The sequence below is a fragment of the Anas acuta genome, chromosome 3 (genome assembly GCF_963932015.1).
Source record: "Anas acuta chromosome 3, bAnaAcu1.1, whole genome shotgun sequence".
Taxonomy (NCBI): Eukaryota; Metazoa; Chordata; class Aves; order Anseriformes; family Anatidae; genus Anas; species Anas acuta.
Window position 1 is genome coordinate 71,354,344 of NC_088981.1, and position 22,379 is coordinate 71,376,722.

The 22,379-nt window shown below is 38.2% G+C and overlaps 1 protein-coding gene across 2 annotated transcripts in view; it reads right to left on the reverse strand.

Annotated features, from left to right (window-relative positions):
- Positions 1 to 208: 208 nt before the first annotated feature.
- Positions 209 to 22,379, reverse strand: part of AFG1L (AFG1 like ATPase) — a 66,272-nt gene continuing 44,101 nt past the window's right edge. For both annotated transcript variants that reach the window (XM_068677765.1, XM_068677764.1), the window contains 3 exons: positions 6,739 to 6,879; positions 5,239 to 5,352; positions 209 to 4,515 (listed from right to left, as the gene is read on the reverse strand). In XM_068677765.1, the coding sequence (XP_068533866.1) occupies positions 4,381 to 4,515; positions 5,239 to 5,352; positions 6,739 to 6,879 (390 nt within the window). In that variant the 3' untranslated portion in view covers positions 209 to 4,380. The remainder of the gene's footprint in view (positions 4,516 to 5,238; positions 5,353 to 6,738; positions 6,880 to 22,379) is intronic.

A 22,379-nucleotide genomic window follows, 5' to 3' on the forward strand; every position in this document is an offset into this window, starting at 1 on the left:
ATCCTCTCCTGATCCTTTTCCTGATTTAAAAAGCAAAGCAGTCAAACATTTTGCAGATTGCTCTTTTAAATATGAAGAATGGCCTGGGGTGCTCTGGCTGATCCAGGCAGCCCAGATGGAGACAGAGACAAGCAGCTCACTGCAGAGTTACCACAACTCTTACCTATTCCGAACAGGTACAGAAAAACAGCACGAACAGCATGTTAAATGCTTATAAAATCTGGATTTATTTTTTTCTTTATTACAACAAAATATTTTCAATTAAGACGGATTTAACAGGGTTCGGTTTGTTATATATTAGACTCAATTCTGTGTTTAAAAAATTCTCAGTATACATTCAAATTAAAACCTCAACAAAATTTACAAAGCCACTGCAGTTCACAGGTACAGGAGCTCAGGTTGTAATAAATCATAAAGGAAATCTGTCATTACAGGTAGAAGAAAAACTACATGAACTGGTTGGGGTTTTAATCACATACCTCAGATAGTCTTTTTCTTTAAAACAGACGTGTTGTACCAAAAAAATAATTACTCTGTGAAGAGGCACATGGTGTTTAGTTGAAGGTATTAATTCTGTAGCCCAAACAAGGAAACTAATCCACTTGGAGTAGCTAAATTATTTTTTGCACTATTTACATACTTTACTGAAGTATTTTCATCCCAGAGCCTCAGAAAACATCTTAGAATATTAATGAGTTAAGCAAGCCTGGCAGCACTCCAGGGCTAGCAAATAAGAAAATAACACAATTCCCATTTTATCAACGAGGAAACGGAGGTGCAGGGGTAACAAAGATCCAGACAACTGCAGAAAGAAATCCCTAAATCTTGATCCTCTCAAACAGGTCTTGACGGAGAGACTGTTCTGTTCTCCCTCCTTGTTAGGTGCCTGGTGACCATGCTGAGCACTGCTTGAAACCTGGTCATTTTGTTCACGTTTACATTGCTGCAGAACTGGTGACATCTACCCAGCTGTAGTGTTGTTGTCATCACATTTACTCACGAAAACCCATTTATGTTCTTCCCTTTTAGATCAAAATAATGACAAGAGCAAGAAGTGCATCTTCAGTCCCTGTGAAGACCTTTAGTAGGCTGTCTCCTTATACCCTGTTTGGGGTAATTGTTCCCTCTATTTGTGCAAAGGTAAATACTGAAAAACAATAGTTTAGATAAATAAGACAACTGTGTCTTTCTATTAATAAATAAATAAGAGCTACAGCACAAGAACGTGAACTGCAAATACATCTTTCAAGATAGTCTGTAGGGATGGAGTAATTACACTCCTAGAGGGTATAGTTTAAGTTGTTGGGGATTGTGAACAGCTTTGTCAATTGGGAATTTGAAACAAGTTACCAAGAGATTCTCAGCCAGGACACGGCCTTCATAAACCAATGTGAAATCCTTCACGTGGTCCATAACCACAAGGATTTTACTTTTGGTGACAGCAAAATTTCATACCACATCCCTGAGGTTACTCAAAAAGATGTTTAAAATAACAACTCAGCAATAATATTTGCTGAATGACTAAGGGGTAGATAAAAACATTCCAGATCTGACGGGTGAAAGCACATAGCATAAATCCAGAAATTTTAAGGCCATTAAGGAGTGCGTGCAATCCATTTGCAGGCATTTCACTGGTTACGTTTTGGCAAGTGAAACATCTTAAGGTGGGAGCAGAGAGCAAAGGACAGCTGCTGCCTGCCAGGCAGCAGGGGATGGGACTGCCAGGGCGCTGAGCACCTTGGGCAGGTCCGGGCTGCCTGACAAATTGGTCCTGTCAACCTCCCCCTGTGGTCCTGACCTCAAAGTGGCAATCCACACCCTCTGGTGCAACCACAAGTACTGCACAGTGATTTAAGCAGCTTTTCCTGTTTTCGGTCTCTTTCAGCCCCAAAACGCTCCTGAAGTACTCCCTGTTTCCTCTGCCTGATTGCTGCCAGCACCTACCAGCGAATCCCAGACTTGACTTCCCTCCCACGGCTTGACAGAGTTCACCTGCGTCCCAGGAGGCTTTCAGTGATTCCACTGCCCTGCTGTGTTAGGAGCTGTGCTTTCAAGAAGTTGGGAGTATCCAACTTTGGGATCAGCGCACACAACGTAAAAACGCCTCCAATACTGTTCGGTATTTGCTGCACCGGGTTGAGCACAGAAACATCTGCCTGGGGGCTCCTGGAGACCCTGGTTAAAGGAGGTTGGTTGTTACCCACACAGACCATGGAAAACCACTTCACTTCCACGGCCTGAGTCTCTATGGGAACACAAAGCCTGCCAAACCCCTCTCTCACGCCTCCCAGATGCCTCACCTGTGTTTCTGCAGTTACTTGCCACATGACGGAGGAAGACATACGAGCTAAACACGCACGCATTTTTACATAACGCTGATAAATATCTAGATGCAGGATGCTTTAGGGAACACAGTGCCACCTCCCATTTTCCCACAACAAATTCTGGTTTGGACAAGGCCAGAGGCACTTGAATACTATTAGAAGAAAAAGTCCAGACTCAGCAGAAACTTCAGGGCAGTTACAGCCTAGCTGAGGCCAGGCTGATGAGTACACACTGATGTATATAAATATATAACCATACACGCTTAAATTATATATATTAGCTTTATCTATGTTCATGTACGTACGTATGAAGTATACATCTATACACACAGACACACCCACATGGATCTCAATAGTCTCTCCACTGAGAAACTTAAAATCTCTGAAGACATACTTAGGAATTGCTGAAGAATTGATCTAAGTGCAATACGTTCTTATTGGATTTTCCATAAATATACATTAAAATTCTCACTTGTAGTCACTCTTGTGCGAATAACATGGTTGCACAAATTGTAAATGATAAGCAGAGCTTCTAAAAGTTATTTGGAGAACAGGTGTAGCCAGTTCAAGTAGCTTCCAGGGCAAACAGAAGTGGTCAGAACAGGAAACCAGACTTGAGCACGCGACTCCCAAAGCATCTGTATTGCTGTAAGACATCCACGCACACAGGACCTCTCCAGTCCCCACTTCCCCTACCAAAAAGTCCCTTTTAAAAACCTTCTGTATTAGCAATGGGGGTTAGGATTCAGACAATTTAATCAGGCTTAATAAAGGCAGAAACTAGTATTAGTGGTAATAATAAATACGGTGACAAGAAAAAGTCACACTGCAATATCCAAGAAAAACCCTCCAATTTGTGGATGATTTGTTATATACCTCCTCCGTAAGAAATTGAGACAGTTTTTTTTAGCCTTTTCAGCTCATCTGCGTAATATTTTTCTACATTTGGGGTTTAAAAAATATGCCTTTTTTTTTTTTAATAAAAATATAGTATAAACTGATACAAGCAGTACCGTCTTTTGTTTCAGTCAGATTAAAACCAAGAATGACACAACAATTAATTGTGGTTTTAACTTGAAGAAAGCTTCCAACAAACGTGAAGATGGATGATGTGATTTTGGGAATCGGCCCCATCACCTTTTTTTTATAGAACACATTTGTATTGTAATATGATTACAATCTGCCTCAGTGGCACTGCATACCACCATCCCCAGATCAGGCCTGATGTGCTAGTAGCAGTGCAAGGTACCACAGAGATGAAGCCTGAGATAATTGAGGATAGAAATATATCAGTAATGTGAATGCAAGACACACAACTTGCAAGAAAAGTATTAACTTGCTCTTACATGTTACAGTATACTGTCTTATAGTTTCTTTTATGATACATGATTACTTGGGTTTAATCCTCTGAGGTTTCAAGTGCCTTCAAGCTCCTCCTCAGTCTTGTCTCTTGGATCAAACTGTTAGTTTTCAATTAACTAGACTGAGCAACAGGCTGATTACATGAAACTCTTAGAGTCTGAAAGTCAGCAGATGGCTACACAGAGGAAAAGGAAAAAAAGAAAGAAAACAGAATACACTACAGTGTAGTTCTAGGATTCTAGGAGAGAACTACAGAACATCAGGAGATTCATAAAGCAAGCATTCGATCTTTCTTGTGCAAATTGCATTGTATGTGACAGACGTAGTGCATGAACCACAAAGTGCCCTCCTCACGTAACATCAATCTACTGTGAACCCTGAATAATCCACTGACTTTGTCTCTACAGCAATACTCCAGAAAAATTCTAATCCAGTTAAACTTCCTGAACATCAAAGTTACGCCTTACAGAAAAGAAAATTAAGGTAAAATTTCACATGTTCACACGCTGGTGGCACAGAAAATTAAATCAGTCTTCATGTCCTAAACATGAAAACCACTTGATCAAAGAAACATGGTCCAGATGATAAAGTGCAATTATTATTTCAGTTGTGCTAAAAAGCCTTCCAATTCTGTAGTTGTACTTCTCTGCATACTTTTTGGTGTTTTTATATAACTTCTAATTACAACTTTTAATTACGACTGTTTTTTACTTCTGTCCCCTTCTTTCCAGTACTGCTCAGTCTGCATTTCTGTAAGCCGTGAGATAGTACGCTGAAATGCGAAGATTTCCTCTTCTCCTGTAAACATGGAGAGTCCTTTGGCAGAATCCTATATTAATACACAAAAACAGTACCAAAAAACTGTGAGAAACAGCTGTTCATCCTGTGAAAGTTCATCCTATCTAACTCTTTATGCTGAGTGCTTTACAGATGGGGACAATAAAGGACAACAGCAAGGCACCAATGGAAAATAAAATTAAGCCCCTAATATTAAACAAAAACACCAATTTCATTTAAACAATGCTTTGAAAGAGCACAGAAAAGTAATAATTTGGAGTTAAAACATAACACACCACCTACTTCCACTTTTCTGTGTATTAATTGTACAGTGATTGAGACAAATCACTTAAAGATCCGTTAACAATAGGTTATAGGAAAAAAGAAACACATGCAACATGCAAAACTGTCTGTGAGGATTTGCAAGGTAGCTCTGTACAGTCTACGAAGAGGTAGAACAGATCATTTTTTATTTCTGTACTTTAAATGTTGGAACTAAGCTGAAATCAGTATTTCCATACATGATTAAACGAATATAATGATTAACAAACAAAATGACCCTAAAACTTATGCCAAACGGTTCTATACATTGTGGTATTTTCTTTGACTACGAATAACTAACATAACGTGCAATTATGGAAGAGACAGACGCTGCAGAAAAAGCAGCACATCACTGGTTAAACGTTTACTTGATTCCTCTTCCTAAAACGCTGCTGTAATTATGAGACCAAAACCAATTTTGTTACAAAAGGGAGACGATGCTAATATCATGTACCTGGCTCAAGTCCAAATCATCCATCAACACTCTGTTGTCCTCCAGCTCACCATTGTCATGTTCGACCAGGAACAAGCTTTGGAGAGGAGTCACAGCAGAACAAATAATACGCACCTGAAAGAAAGAAGAGAGGCAACAATATTCAACACCTGTGCTTTATAGAAGAGGGATGAAACGCGTGTTTTATGAAAAGCAAACTTAAGTAGGATCTTTTTTTTTCCAGGTGTTTTTCCTTTCTCTCATTAATACTGCCATAGAAGATTAACCTTACGTTGTCGTTGGGAATATTAACCTCATGGGATCTTTTTCTTAACAACACCTCAAGCAACTTTTACTCAGAGAACAGCACAACTGTGCTATTAAATATATAGAATATCTGCTATATGGGCAATGAATGAAATCAAATTTATTTTTGTACACTAACAGCTACAAAATATTAGTAAACAATGCCTGCTTTCCCCCCCATGGTTAGGTAAGTGTTAGGTAAGTGCACTGCATGCATATTTCCACCTAAGGAATACACAACTTCAAAATATCCCCCAAGGCTGAGCTGGGCCACTCTACTTTCACCTAAGATACTCAGGTGCACACTGCTTGCTGTAACAGTAATAAATGTTGTTTTCATGTCTGCTGGGAGGAGATACTGTGTGTAGACGTTTGCATTTTGGACAGGTCCCCACAAACAACCTTGCGCAGACAGCAAGCACAAGGAAGCTGGCTGATGTGAATGAGACTGCTCCCAAGCTCAGCTCAACACCTTGCTGGATCGGGGCCTTTCTGATCATCTTGCCAGGACACTCTTGAAAAAAATCTCAATTGATATTTCCTGATTGCATAAATATTTAAGTGTATGCATAGACAGTCACACACAAGATATGAAATCTCACCTTTCATTACTTAAAAAAAATCATTTTAAACATCAACTTCTCTTTTTTTCCTTGTTCTAATAATGCTGATTTTGCTTTTTCCATAATTGAAGCCTCTGTAAATCCAAGTGAAGTGCCGAATTTATCGTTACTATTCCATGTGAAGCCTCAAGTGACTGTTTCCTCTAAAATTAATAACGCAACTATGCTATTAACTCCTTCGTACCCTGTTCAGGAAGACACTGATCCCTGACCAACTGCCCATACAGATCACTCTCAGTTCAGCTCCAGCACAGTCAGCAACACAATCCTTCATTATTAAAATGATGGCAAGGCTTCTGGTTTTATTGTTTGTTTTTTTGAGATAGGAAAGAAATTACATCCCTATTCAAGAAAGACAACTATCCCCTAGCCTATAGTTATGGTTATGTTGAATACCCACAAAAATCAAAAAAATACCTACATATTAGCCTTACTGTAACAGGACATTCCTGTGAACCTGGAATGATGTTTCTTTGCAGTCTTTGCTGCTTGTATTTTACAGATGATTAATAAAGAATTGGCTTGCGGTAGGAGGCAGGTTTTAGGGCTCTCAATATTATTCCTACATGTATATGAAAGGCTTGGTTCTCACCTTATGCTCGTAGAAGGTATCAATAAGAGTAATGAAACGACGAGCTTGTGTCCTCTTTGCCATGGTAAGAAGTGGAATTTCACGAACAAAGACTGTGTCAAAATGCTTTGATATTTCCAAATAGTCACTGGCCCCAAGAGGCTGAAACAAAAACCATGTGAAATAGAAACCCATGTGAGAAATATACACGAATACTTTATCTTGTAATACTACAGTTACAGAAGAATGAGTGAAAAGCCCCGATCATATTATTTTTGTTCCCTCCTATCTTACTTCAGGAAAGCTTCAGTTTGCCCTTACTGACACAGGAAAATGTGGGTCCTCACTGAACTGTCTGCTGCACCTGAACGGTGTTTGATTGTTGTAAGTTTGGCTCTTCCATGCCCTGGCAGAATTATAACCTTACAACTCAAATAAAACAACCATTGTAAACCATAACACACAGAAGAATAAATATGGTCAAGCTACAACAACAACCTGAAACACAAATAACTTGAACAGCTATTAGGATGCTCTCCAGCAGCAAGATTTTCAAATGCACAAGCCAGTTACTAAATCCTAAGTACAGCGACATTTGGTTCACCTATCAACAACTCAAACAAAAATAACCTCATGTCTAAGCACTGAATACAACAGGAAAAGGACAAGAAGACAATTTATAGCAGTTCTTTTGTTTGTGGCTTCACCTGTAAGAATGAAATGAAAAGCTTTAAGAAGAGCTTGTATTGTACATTTAATAAGAACTTGCATATTGGTGCATCTAACCCATCAACAGAAGACACAGACAAGTAGTGGTAACTCATTCAAATACATTCATTTTAAATGCCTTTCATTACATGGAAGGTCATTTTTTCCTGCAAGACCTACCCTATTAGTCCTGCAGGCAGTATTTTATCTTAAGCTATCAAGTCACAGTATTCAGGAAAAAAGCTTCATACTCCTGAAACCCATCTCAGTAGTTTTACTTGCGCAAGTACTTCGATATATTGGATGCAACCACTCCACAGAGTAAGATCAGCAGCATTTTGCATAATCCTGCTACAACTCTCCTCCTAGCTAACGAAATGCATTGTCCCAACAGTACAGTATGGTTATAAAGTGCTGCAATATTGCTAATATCTTAAAAACAGAAAACTAAAAATATTTTATATAACAAATTGCTAGACTAACTCGCTGCAGGCCAAGCGTAACTGCTTCATTAGAATCCTTCAAGAAATTAAGGGCAATTATTAATGACTATCCTTGACCAGGACCTTGGGTTTTATTTAGACATAAGAATGAAAAACCCACTGAAACAGACTCTGGCTGTAGCTGGACTTGTAATGCTTTGATAAAAGAAAGCCAAAGGAACTGGTGGACAGAAACACGGCAGAGACAGCCCACCTAATATCTCACCATCAGCTACGAGTCATGGCTAGCTGGACAACAGTCTTACCAAGTGCACAAGAAAGCAATGGAAATACTAAAAGCATAACACACTGGGATGATGTGGAGATTTAAAGATTGGTGGTAAGCAAATGATTCAGGTAATGATATTTTTTCTTCCACATTTAGGATTGAAACACCGCTAAGTCCAGAGAAAATCAAATACACCTGTATGTTGAACACCTGAAGGTACAATGGTCTGTTTGCACATGAGAAAGGAATGAAACTTCTCTTTTTAGTTAAGAAATTAGGGTTATCTAAATAAATAGATAAACTGCTGTTTAGATTCATTCTTTTATCACACGATGGGCCTGAGCACTCTCCTACTGAAGCCCACAACGCTGAGGAATTACTCTCTCGCCCCAAACATGATGCATATTCTGCCCTAAACCATACGAACGTACCCTCCTCATTTCACAAATATAACCTCAAATACTAAAATCTGATTCCAAGAAAGAAAAAAAAAAAAAAAAGAGGAAATTAAAGAACTTCAAACTTTTGCAAGATTTGCACCAAGATACACACTTTCATAGAATTAAAGTAAGAATTTAGTGGGCACCTTGGTGGATATCCACACATGGAAATCGAAAATGTAGGGGTTGGGAGGAAGGAAGAAGGTAGAGGACAAAAATAAGGCTAATGCATTTCAAATGTGAAGAAAGGAAGACAAAAACAACACTTTTTCTTTTATACAGACAAAACACAGTTTATAGAGGGTTACAATATGCATCTTTACCACAGCCAGACGAGAACTCCATCTACTCCTGTAGTTCAAAAAGCAGAGCAGGCAATTCAAAATTCCTCTAATTACAGACATAAAAGGCAGATCATCTCGAGTGTTTTAACAAGAATTTCTGAAACACCTACGCCGGTGCTAAGTGATAATATTCTGTAAATGTTGGCAGAAACATGCCTGTGGAGACTCCCAAGTGTTATGATGAGAAGGGTCTGAGCCTAGCAGCCATTTCTATTTTAACAGTCAGTGGGTACCTCCCTGCCAAGGCTCGTGCCTGCTGAGACACCACCAAAACTCCCCATCAGCCAGTCGTTGTTACACATGGCTCAGCTGGCACCAGCCGTAGTTCTCCACGTAGAAACATCCTCAAACCCTCTACTTTTAGGGTTTGGGGAGATGTAACCCTGGAGATGAAGACAAAGCTTTTCATCTTGTTCTCAACGTGACCTGCTCTCATCCTGGAGAAGTCCTTTGAAATTCCTTCTGCCTTATTCTACTTTTTGTAAAAAGAAGGAACAACCAGCAAACTTGCAAACACTGGGGGCAGTTCTAATTCTGTATTGTACTCCCCTAATTTTAGTAGTAGCCCAATTTCCATGCTGCCTGCAATTGCTTAGAAGCTTTTTTATCTCACCCGGTGTGCTAGCAGTGCTGTAAATGGAGGAGATGACGCTGTTGGGGCACCCTGACAGCTTCTCTTCCTCAGAGATGCTGCAGCTTCTTGTCCTCACTGCCCTGTTCTCCTTGTAAAGACAACACGAGGCTGGCACACACACCCACATACCAACATGCCACAAAGGAAGTGGAGACAGAAAAATGGGTTCAAGTTGAAATAACACCACTGCCAGAGCTGTTGGGAGCATATTCTACATGTAGAAGCTCCAACTAACTAGGAACAGATTTCCACTATCACAGCAGCCAACAGCCTGCCACCCAAATTTCCAGGATTGCCTACAGGCCCTTCTGCTCGTGTTGCAGCAAGATACTCAGTGTTGGCTGGGTCCTGACTTCCAGCAGTATAGGCTTGGACAAGATTAGGGACAAATGATTTCAGACACTTACCGCTGCCCTGTATGTAACTCTTCAGGGATGAAGTTTATTTTATGAACCTCATTTAGTCACAGAAAATAATCTATTTTGTTCAGTAGCACACATAAAGGTATTTGTTGCTCTGAAGTTGCTAATGAAACTAGAAATCCTCCTAATTGACACACATCTATGTAATCGTCTTACTAGAAGTTCAGCCTGATTAATCTGGTCCTCTGAACAGCAATCTAAAAATAACAGCTTAATTTGGTGTGTGCTTCTGGTGCTGTCTGATCTTTTTTCTTTCAACAATTATTGATCAAAACTGAACTTCAGAACCGGAACACATAAATAGAACAATTGTCACTAGCCATTTCTTACCAGCTTTTTTTTTTACTTGATGTGGTTTTATTTTTTGTGCCAAGAAACATGAACAGGTAAGGATCTTTCTTGTGGTATTGTTCCTGCACACGGTAAAACTGTTGCAGATTTTTGTCATTAACTCTGATGCCAGGAGTCAGTATTTTATACGCTCCGTACTAATGCAAAACGCATTAGCACGAGCATGGGCTACCCTCCCGACAAAGTGTTTACGCCACTTCAGCCTGCTTGACTGAGTTCTCACCTTCATTTATTTTTGTTTCTCTGCCTACTTAATGCATTTTCAGCTACCATCATCTCAGTTCAAGTAGGATGTTTATTATTTGGAGCTCTCTGTGGACTGTTTTAAGAGTTAGCTGTCTTCTGTTCCTATTATATATGCCATTAATTAAAGTATAAAGCATCCTTCTTTGTTGACTCACCAGCAACAAAGTATCTCATCTTTTAGAGATTGCCTGAAGAATACAAAACACTTTACATATGTTAGAAAAAGATATTTCATCTTCAGAGAAAAGGATATTGGAAGATATTCCAGGGCTAATTCTAATATAACACAGAAGAGGTGTGATCCAGAATAGCTATAATTTAGTGCAGAAACTCCAATACTCCAAAAACTTCCTAAAAACAAAATATGGTTTAAGACTATATAATATTTACAACTTAGACATTAAGCAAAACCAGAAAACTACAGAGCTTTTCTGTTGTTTCCTAAGGAGCCAGATACTATCACTACTACGGCTGATAAAACAGAGCACCAAGGTAATCAAGGTAACCAAGACCACAATTCCAGAAAGGAATAGAAAATCCTGAAGCGTGAACTCTGAATGCAACTGTATATTTAAATAAAAGCATAAAACATTCAGGGCACAGCTAACTTGATAAAGAAATGTAAAGATGCTGAAGGCAGTGCACATCTTCTGGCAAGTTTTATAAGTTACAGGCAAAGAAGAGATGTTTATTTCCACGTACTAGTAATAAACTGAGAATTTAATGGAGAAGAAAATTTCTTCCGAAGTTTTAGTGAAGGAGTCTTGTGTCAAAAATAAATAAATTAATAGGCACGTCACATCAGAAGACGTACCAAGGAAAGATCAAAATAACATGCAGTTTTGTTTCGGTGTTTCCTAACTAAGCATTGTGAGTTGGCCTGCAACTTTAAATCTGTTTCGATGATTCATTATTCTTCCTTCTAAAATACTCACTTTAAAGTGTGTTTTAACTACTCTCAGATGGAAGACACCAAAAATAAACGAATCAGTAATGCCCCCACTGCTAATCACACAAGTTAAGGCTACATTGAAAAAACATCATTAAAACTGAAAAGTCAGATGTTAGACAGTTGTCTGTGTGCTCCATAATCTCTTGAATATATGATATCGTCTTGAATTGCTTTATCTGATGCTCCCCCTCTCACGCAGGACCCTTGACCCCTCAGCATGCAGAACAGTGATTCTCACATAATGCACATTCATCAGTACATGCTTTGTCCTCTTTATCGGCGTGTCACAAGGTCTCATTTTTCATGGACTTCTCCAATGCTTGTGCAGAAGAAGAATTATGTTGCTCTTCTTAAGCTTTTGTTACAACAACAACTAGCTACTTCACCTGTAGTAAGGAATTCACCTCCCAACTATGGCTGTGATTCAAGAAAGTGAAAACAAGGCATGGGCCCTACAGGTCAAGGCTTCTTATGCAGCCTGAATCACCTCCAAGTTAGTTCATGCCTGAATGAAGCATCAATTCTTGTGGGAAACACTGGAAGAAGTACGTGATCCTGCAATTAAAATACCCCATAACAATGATATATGCAGAAAGAGGATCAAATCAGATTCCAGAGTGACTGATGCTGTGCAATGTCCTAACTGCATTTTGGTTTTGATAGCACGTCGTCTGATACCTCTGTTACATCCCCTGTGTAACCTGTTTTCCAGCTTGATTGACACCTACATGGGCGATTAGTAGAGCGGGAATTTGAGGTTTATAAACCCTGGGGTAGAAGATATCTTCTGGCTCAAGCAATCTTCCTCTATCTCAGGTGACCTCATCATAGAATCCGAGTAAAAATTTTGATTGATCTTACTGCAGAAGTTTGCTTTGGTTTTACTCCCATCTCTCAAAATGGAAAGTTGTTTCAGAAAGTCATTCTTAACGAGTAAGAAGATGGTTATAACTTCCAGCTTTTTGGTATTCATGAAGAATTTTCTATTTTTGTATGACAGTGCTATCTATCGAGCCAAATGGTGTTTTTCCATTCTTGGTATTTATTTGGGAGTGAGTGAGGTGCATGAGGTTCTTGCATTTCTTCTCTTCCCCCCTCAGCATCCCCACCCTGTCTGTGACCACAACATGGATGCTGTTTTAATCTGGACTCTCAGTACACCTTTCCTGCACCTGTTCTACTTGAGCTCACTTTTTTCCCCACATACAAATACTCCTTTTGCCAATTTCTCTGCTTTAGCCCAATTGAGTTGAAATGTTACTCTTATGAGAGCATGCTCCTGTTCATTTACCACTTAGCAGTAACTCCTGCTTTATAGGAACTTAACTAAGTAGCTTCAGATAACCACGCTGAACATAGAAAAGGGAGGTGTCTCAAAGACCTACCATGCAGTCAGAGCTGGCTAGAGACTGGTGGAACAGCACAGGGCATGTTCAGCCCTCAAATCCTTCATTGACTTATTTACAGCTCCACTGTGGCACTCGTCAATGAAAAGGTCAAAAGCTACCGGAGGCTTAAAAAAAGAAAGCATAAGCAGGTGTAATTCTGAAGGCCATAAGAAACAAGTACATATACACATCAAAAGTGCGTGTGAAAGTAAGTCCTCCTTAAATAAGTTACTAGATGACAATTCAAATGATCTCTCAATTTTTTAATACGTATACATGTATTTTAAGTCTTCAAAAGAAAGCAGAAACTACGGATTCATAGGTCATTCTATTTATAGCTCTAGTTAAATATTAACAATTACTGTTAAGATTTCAGAACCATAGGCAACAAAGCTTTTAAACATTACCTACATTCTGACATTAAAAAAAAAAAAAGAACTGAATTAAAGAAGCAGATCCTTAAAACTACAATCAAGGTTTTTAAAGCTGGCTTGGTGTATTCCCTGGGCCAGGAATACAGGATCAGACAGGATCTAAACCTTCAAAGCCTGTGCAGCTTTCACTGATGGGAGTGCTTTCCAAAGTTAAGCCCTGACACATGCTGAGTAAGGTATAAAACTGAAATGAGGCTTGGCTAACAGTATTACTACACTATAATATTTCCACCAGAAAGAAGTTTCCAAATGTATTTTAGAAAATATACTCTTCAGTTAGATAAGGCAACACATTGCTTTGGTGTAGAAACTGGTTAAGTCCTTACAGCAAATGTAGCTAATCAAAGACACTCAGTGCAGAGCCCAAGGTGCAAAAGCTCATCTCCTGCTGGGAATGAAGCTAAGATTAAAATCAAACTAAGGAAAACCACAGTTCTGAAAAGTTAGTGAAAACAATATTCACTTCTGAACAACTCCGTAGTACTTTTATTTAGGACTACACCTAACAATCCTACAATCCCAGAGAAAACACTAAATTATAGAGTGGATACATGCAACAGTTCTCACTGAAAACAATTCCCTCAAAATGATTCAGAACCATTAAACCGCCGAGGCAGCTTTAACTGTGCCATCGTGTTGGGAAGACATTCAACTGACTAAAGAACAGGCGTTTACATTCCTAAATCACTTGCTGCCTTTGGAAATTAATTTATTTCCAATACTTGGTTATATCTTCTTTCACTTTGAAGTGTAAACCATTCAGAAGTCAGGAACTGGATCTTCCTTCTGGTCAGTCCAGTGTGGCTGCTGCAGTAGAACAACATTTGCCAATCCTTAGTTTTGTGTTAATCTACACTAACATAATATTTTGACCACTGCAGAAAATCTAAACAACTTCTAGACACATAAAAAATACATGTATAATAATATAGCCTTTGCAACAGATATTGAATTCATTTTCTTAGCTTTGTTATGTGGTAGTATGCTTGCTAATGGTTAGTAACCCAAGTTCTCTTGCTCTGTTTTCTGGCTCAGACAGAAAACATGACCCTATTTAAATTATTTTAAACATTAAAAACCCTTGGACTCAGACCAAAGATTTACCTGGACCCAATATATCCTGTAACAGTGGCCAGCAGCAGCTGCCTAGGGCGAACATGGGAGCAAGATATGCATTTGGTAGTACTTCACTGATTTATTTTCCCAGGTTCCAGCGACTTGTCACTGATGAACTTCCACGTTTCTGTAATAACCTTTGGCATTTAACATCACCGTTCTTTACTTTACCCATCAAAAAATCAGTTTTATATTTTCCTATCACATCAAGACGCTATGTTCATTGGTACTTGGATGAATGGATATATTTAAGTAATTAGAGAAAATCTTATAGGCTCCACGAAACAGTTATTCAACCTTTGTAAAGAAAAGGTTAAATTGTGCTCGAGTACATTAAGAAGTCGGTAGTGCCAGCAGAGGGCAGCAGTTGCTATGCCCAAGTGAGAGGAAGACTAAAAATCAGCACTGGGAGCTAGACAGTTATTTAGCTACTTACTCCCTTAGGACCTTGGAGAATTACATATAAGGTATACTGTTGCCTAAATTATTTATAACAGATCAAGAATCAAGAAAAGTTGTCACAATTACTAATTTTTAAACACAACTTTTATTTAAAGTGAAGAAAGAGGAATGGTTACCTTAACGTGTAAGCACAGAAACAAAACTTTACTCTGATGAAGTAGTATGACTTTATTTGCACTACTTGGTCGTTTATGATATTGAGATTTTAAAATTTAGTTTATATATAGCTCTTTTTTAAAAAAGAAAAAAGAAAAAAAAAGTATTTTCACCTAAACTTTGTGAAACACTGAAAATTTGGTGGTTGTGTTTTACAGCACTCTGGCTACACCAGCAAATGTACACTTCATGATGCAAATGGAGAAATTCATGCAAAGGAAGGCCACAAAGAGTGGCGAGAAGCTAGTGTTGGCATTTAAATTCAGGAACTGTATGTCTGTATTCTGCTTGGTGCCTTTCCCAGCCTCCTTTGGATGAATTTGTTCATTTTCTGGAGCCTTTGAAAAGAAGATATGATAACAAATGCCTTTGATAAATAAGAACAGTTCTAGAAGATCAAACAGGAGAAGCACACTTATAGGAATTCATGCTAATGAGTACGTAACTACTTTCATGCCACCACAAATGCTACAACATGTCACACTGACACATAAATCCTGGGCATGTCATAGATCTGAAAAGCTGCTTTTTACTTTTTTTTTTAAAGCATCTGAAATATATCAATATTCTCTTATCCAGCATTTTTTAGTTCTCCACATATTCACATAATACAGTAAAATAAAAAAATTAAGTGTATGGTTTTGATGTTAACTGAATTAGATAAAACGTGGAATTATCCTCAACTGGAAAGCCTATTTAAAAATTGATGCAAACGATGTAACAAAATGTTTTCTATTGAGTCAACTGCATGCCGCACCAGCATTGCACACAATCTATTTTCTGTATTTCACTTTTATGAAGATTAATGGACAACTGTTAGTTACCAATATCTTATGCATTGTTTTAGACAAATATCTCCTCGTATTGTTGACAAGGACAAGATTTATGCTTACGTACGAAACAAGAAAAGAAGTATTATAATCCTAGAATGGCACCAACTCTGACTCCCAAAGTCTTCAGGTACTAATTACAAAAGGCAGCTATTTGGAAAATTCTGCTTTAAGCTACAAAATGTTTCACATACCATGAAGTTATCAATTGCTGACTCGCTACTTTCATCTTTTACATACTGGCTGACATTTCATGAAATCACGAGCTACGATAGTGAAAAATATATTTGAATACTTCCCTTTAAAACATAGTTTTGATTTCATTTCAAAGGAACATCACTGAATTTTCAACAGTTTTCTAGACTCTTTAGATGACATGTCATGTTACCAAATTACTGTATAAATAAGTAAGCTTCTAATTTGTAATGCATCTCCTTAATGCTACACCAACAAATGTAAACGGAGCTCTTAGGTCTGGATGTTTATCGCTATGGACCCCACTGTAATGGAGTTATCCAGGGCCAGATCATAAGACATTGTCACAACAACATAAAAGCAGAGTCATTTGTGTGATGTATTGTTTCATATATTGTTTCTCCAACTCAAAAGCATCCATCCTACCCATCCTTTCAAGCTGGCTTGCAAAATTCAAATTATATCTTCTTTCCAGAACCACTAAGGATTATGTATGGGGGGCCAAAGGAATCGATTCACAAAGTTTTGACAACGGTGTTGATAGCCACCATGAGCATTGGTATACGCCAATTTTGAAAGATGTTACCTGGAGTTTTCTGAGTCCTTCATTATTACAACAACCCAGCATAATCTAAAGTAACTTCCCTAAACAATTGATTCCCTTCATTACAGTCACTTATCCTCCTATCTCATATTATATATTTGGTTCATAATTCCCAAAACATTGTATCAGAGGAAAAAATAAGTTTAACTAAAATTAAGTGTATTAACTAAGTCCGGTTATATATTTTGAGCTGTTCTGAGATGGTGACAATGTAAACATTTTCACACAAAAAAAAAACTTGCATATGTTTACTATGAGAAACATGCAAATTAAATTTCCATTATGAAACTAACTTTTATCTTAGAACTTTTCCATCCTAAATGGCTTCATATAGAATATGCATCTGGACATGTGAATGAATATTTACTCGTGAAAGTGTCAGTCACTGTATTTCTAACAGCAAGGCTGCTTACTTGCTCTGAAGTTAAACTTTACTTGGTGAGAAGTTGTAGAGCTTCCATGGTGTTGACCAAGAATATCAAATTTGGAAGAGAGGTTGCTTTGGTATCAGGGAAATGCCTCACACACATCCCGTGAAGCATCACTCAAACCCAAGGAAGTTACAAGCCTCAGAAAAATCATTACCTAGACTGATAGTAGACTAAATATTATCCATCCCCCAAAAGCACGAGTGGGCTGAGCGCAGACAATCCCGTTGGGATGGATTTGGCACGTTCTGCTGCAAGCTGCTGTACTTTGTTCTGCATGCACAGGGGTAGTGACAGCAGCCAACAGTCGGGGGGACCCCAACTCCCTCATGCCTCTGGCTTCTGACCAGAAGAGATCATGAGATCCTCCACTGCTCTGAATTTTAGAGAGAGTCAGCCTAAGAACTAGTATTTAGCTCAAACACCTCTTCCTAAAACGATACAGTTTTGACACAAAACATAGTACAAATAGGCTTCTTTCATTATTTTAAATGTATGAAAGTGTGCTCCCTCCCCCCTTTTTTTTTTTTTCCCCCTTTTCCAATCTGAGTGTCTCTGTATTCTCTGACTTTCTTCATGCCACCTTCTGCTAAGTTTAGGAGCCCATTAATACCTCTGTTTTTTTCCTGATAAGATGCATGTGTCCTAGAAAATCATCTTCCAGTCCTCTTTTTTGGTAAGTTTAACAAATTGATCTTCAAATCTGTCATATAAGGGCATAAATCCTTCAGCTCAAACAACCTGTGCTTTTTTTCCAACAGCCTATTCAGGTTTAGAAAACATCTTCTCTAAAATTCTGATGTCAAAACCACACCTAACATTCTGCCATCAATATCACTGAGGTGTTTCCAAAATTAAAATAATCTTTCTACCCTCCTGGCTATTTCTAGGCCTAACTTCATCTGTGATGGGTAGGGTAAATGCTCCAGCATTTCTGTAAACTCATTTTGAGATGCTTTTCTGTTACAACACTTAAATCTATTCCAAGTCACTATGCCTAGGATGCAGTCTCCTGCTCCTGTAGGTATGACTTGTGTTCCCAACTCCTGTATATAAAATGTTGTGTTTGCTTAGATTAAAAAAAAAAAGACAAAAGAAAACCTATCCTTCCTCAATTCTGCTGAGAAGTAAGTTGTTGTACATGGTATGTCCGATTTCATTGCTTCTCCTGTACACACATGCACACCATGCTTGGAATTTACAGCAAATTTGTGTTACCATTTGTTACGTTCAAAATCTCCAGGGGAAAAAAAAAAAAGCACACGTACTGGGTTTGATATAAAAACGTGCTCGTTAGGAATGCTACATTCAGCAACAATCCCTCAGTACTTGCTGTTTTTATACATTAAACTAACTTCTCAATCCATTTAACACATCCTTTCCAACACTGCGTGCCAATTTCTTAGTAGGAACAGTATGTACAGAAGTCAACCTTTCCTGCAAAATCAGGGAGACTGATTTCATTTAATTTCCTTTCTTTAGTCATCTACTCTATAAATCCAGAACCAGCTTTTCCAGTACTGTTTCTAGACTAAAATCCCACCGATTGCCTGCAGTTATACAGGTCCTGCATGTGGTTTTTGCCCCCTTTTTTTTTTTTTAAATATTGGCACATAGCAGCACTCTTTAGGGCTGTGGCATTTCTCTTGCACTCCAACACTGACTTAAAATAAAAAAAGCTAGCAGAGTTCTCAGCCTAGTTTTCCAGGCCTCCAATGGTTTGAAATATATTTTCAGACTATTTTTAACATGTTCTCTAATTACTAACAGATTGAAAGTTATTTATTATCCCTAGTGAAAAAAGTACTTCACTCAGCCTCCTCTAGAAGCAAGTATTTCTTGAAAAACCATTTCCCTTTTCCACATCATTATTAGAAGTTCAGCCACCTCCGCTGAGAATAAACTGGTAATGTTCAGATAATATAAACCATATAAAAACTCCCATTTTACTCAACAACAAGCCTCATAGCTGAGCAGCAATATTTGTCCATGACCTTTAGTTTCTCTTTAATTTTCCTGCACTTCTTAACTACTTGCCATTTCGCCCTGTGTTACTGGATTTTGTTTCGACAGCAACACGGGACATACTTTTACTGCCTTTCTCCATCTGGGTTTGTTTGTTTTTACATTTTCCACTTCGTTTTGGTCATGCATTCCTTTTGCTTTTCAGAATTACTTTTCCTGAATGGTCAAATATGAAATTTTACCGTTTGGAAATATCTTTTGGTTGCACTGAATGTGAGAAAATTATGGAGATTGGCTGTAGGCAACACAAATTTCTAGGTACATTCATCACTATAAGCTACCGTCAAGCTGCTCAAACCAAAATGACCTTGTACTGGCTGCAGTACATTTTATGCTAGAAAATTATCATTTGCAATTTCCAGGCTAATTACGTTTCACCATTTTCTGCATTTCATCTACAGCACAAGCTTCCCGTCCAACCATATTTTTTTTTCTTTAAATGCTTTTTATAGCCAAGTGCTCAAGAAGTAACTCGCCTCGTTCTGCTGACATCAGGCTCCTGTCAGTACTACCCTCTTAAGTTTGTTAATTAGCACGCTGATTGATATGTATTCAAGAACCTTGTATTAATTAACTTTAGGGTAGGTACCAGTGTCTTTAACACTGCGTGCTGCCCTCCACCTCTTTCAGCCAGTCTATCCTTAAGCAAGCTGTAAGCACTGATTTTGCATTCCCATTTTATGAATTGCACCACGAGGTTTCACTAATAGCAATTAAATGTCATTTTTCTCCATTAATGAGAATTTGCTGTTTATCTTGTTTATCAGTTGGTCTTATCACCGATATGAAACCAACTGCAAATCTTGTTTTCAATTCTCTTGTCAAATGTTTAATTGGGTCCTAATGCACCAACTTTAAATTGCATTTATCGACCTAAGACACTTTGCTTGGGCTGCCAGTTAAGCACTTTCCCCGGTGCAAAATACCGTGTCCAGTCACAGGATCTGCCTTCCCATGGGACTCTATCCCCTCGCCCTTCACGAACGAGCCTGCAGATTCACTCTAGCTGAAGCCAACAGTTAGAGCCCCTCCATTTTTGCCCCTCCCTTTTATTTATTTATTTATTTTGTTCTGATCTTCCTTTTCATCATGTCTTTGTCAACCTCAATTTCTTTTTCCTTAATAGCTTTGCTCATGATGCCATCAGCTTGTGTACCATTCAGAACTGCAAGCAGTATCAAAGACCTTATAGCTGTGGCTCCTAGATTTTCTGCTTAATCACTCCAAAAACCAAAAGGTGGGTCATCTATTACCTACCTTACTTGAATACATACAAATGTATTTACATGTCTGGTCATGGTGAATGTCTCCTGATTTTGAGGGCTTTCTTGGCAATGAAATATCAGTGATCATCTCCTGCATCCTACATATTTTTGCTTTTCTTGTGGCATCACTTCCATTCCGATCAAAGATAGTGCATGCATCAATTTTTCCACCAAAGAAGATTTCATGAAAAAGGAACACGGCTTTGTGGTTTGACAACTGATTTTTTCTTTTGCCTTTCAACAATGAGTTTAGGGGCAGCAGGAAGAGCAAACAGCAACAGGGAGGAAACACAAAATAAACCAAAATTTTTCACGAGTTTTTTTACCAGGTTTTAAAATTTTCCAGATTCTTAATTTCATGGACTTGATTCACTGACAGGCTAAGCTTTCAAATGCAGCTTAAGCCAACAGGAATTCCTTATTGTTGCTATGAAATACCATAAAAGTTTACACTCATTAAAAAAAAAAAAGAAGAGGAAACTGAAGCCACTCCCTCAAATTTAAAAGATGATTCTGAAGTTTGTGCCTTCAACTCTCTATGTATGAAGTAAGCACAGAGATACCACCTTACCAATATACCAGTGTAGTATTTGAAGGTGTATCAGTGATCCCAAGAGAAATATCATGGCAAAACAAATAATTGTGTATAACAATTAACAGGATAAATGAATAGATGTGTAGGCAAAGAACAAAAGGCATAGTCCCAAGGACTGAAGAAGCTGTTAAAGCAAACCATTTATAGTTTGCCCTGTGTTATTAGTATTAAGAATAAAATCCAATAAATTCTCTAATTTCATTAGAGACTGTCGTAATACATCTGCAGAAGGCTTCTGGAACGTAGAGAACATGAATTTCAAACCCTTGGTGATCAACAAAATAACAATACTGTTAAATAATTTTAGTGTTTCGTAAGGATTGTCTTGTTCTAGGAGAAAACCAAGCACCTTAGCTCCGTTAGACCAACTTATTCTGAAACCCTGGTGACAATTCATCATCAACTCTCAGATCCAAAGTATTGGCTGCTGCCGTATCAGCTACCAGGGCACATCTCCTTAGAAGCAATGTATCAACCCACTGAGGTACAGGAAGCATATATTGGGTTAAATAATTATACAAATGGTTATGTAATTATGCACGTCACTTTTTTCTGATTCATTAAGAGGTGTAACAAAGAAGTCTTAAAACTTCTAGTGAAAAGCATGCTGTTCCACCCATGGCACACCTCCATTCTCACAAATGGCTAACTGGTTTTGCTCAACACTGAAAAGAGGTGAAGCCCAAAACCTAGTCTGAAACATAATTACTTGGACAGAAATCCCACTGGTTATCACCTTAGTAGCTACAAGGAAGTGAAAACAAGGTTATAATCAAAGGGCTGGTCAACATCCTGAACAAACGATGCTATCAGCCCAGCTTAGAGTTGTGATCACATAACAGTAACTTCGGATGTCAGTAGAGAGGTCACTGCAGTAAGACTCCCAGGGGAGTCTAACAGAATTTGGCAGTATTTAGAGAAATCTGGGAAATTTTAGAGGAAGTCTGGGACTAACCAGCCCTCATACAGCCAGTCAAAACTAAGGTATGCAACAGAGAAGAACAGCAGCACAGCGTTACTCTAGCGGTGTCAGGATTACTACTCCTTTGCTCAAGTACCATCTACTTGCATCCCAAATTTTAAAGGCAGTATCTGAATGTCTTTTACATATGAATATATTGTGACTACTATCCCAAGAATGCTAGCCCAGGCATATACTCTACTGAGATTTTTGAAGACAATTTTAGATTTAATTAAGAGTGAATTTACTGTATCATTAAAAAGGAAATTATTACTGTTCTTTTTAGTGTGTTTTTTTTTTTTCCTTTTAAATTCAAAATATTTCTGCAAGTTAAAAAAGCCCCTTTAATTCAGTAAGATTTGGAAAAATAGAAAGTTCGTTCTTTTTTTTTTTTT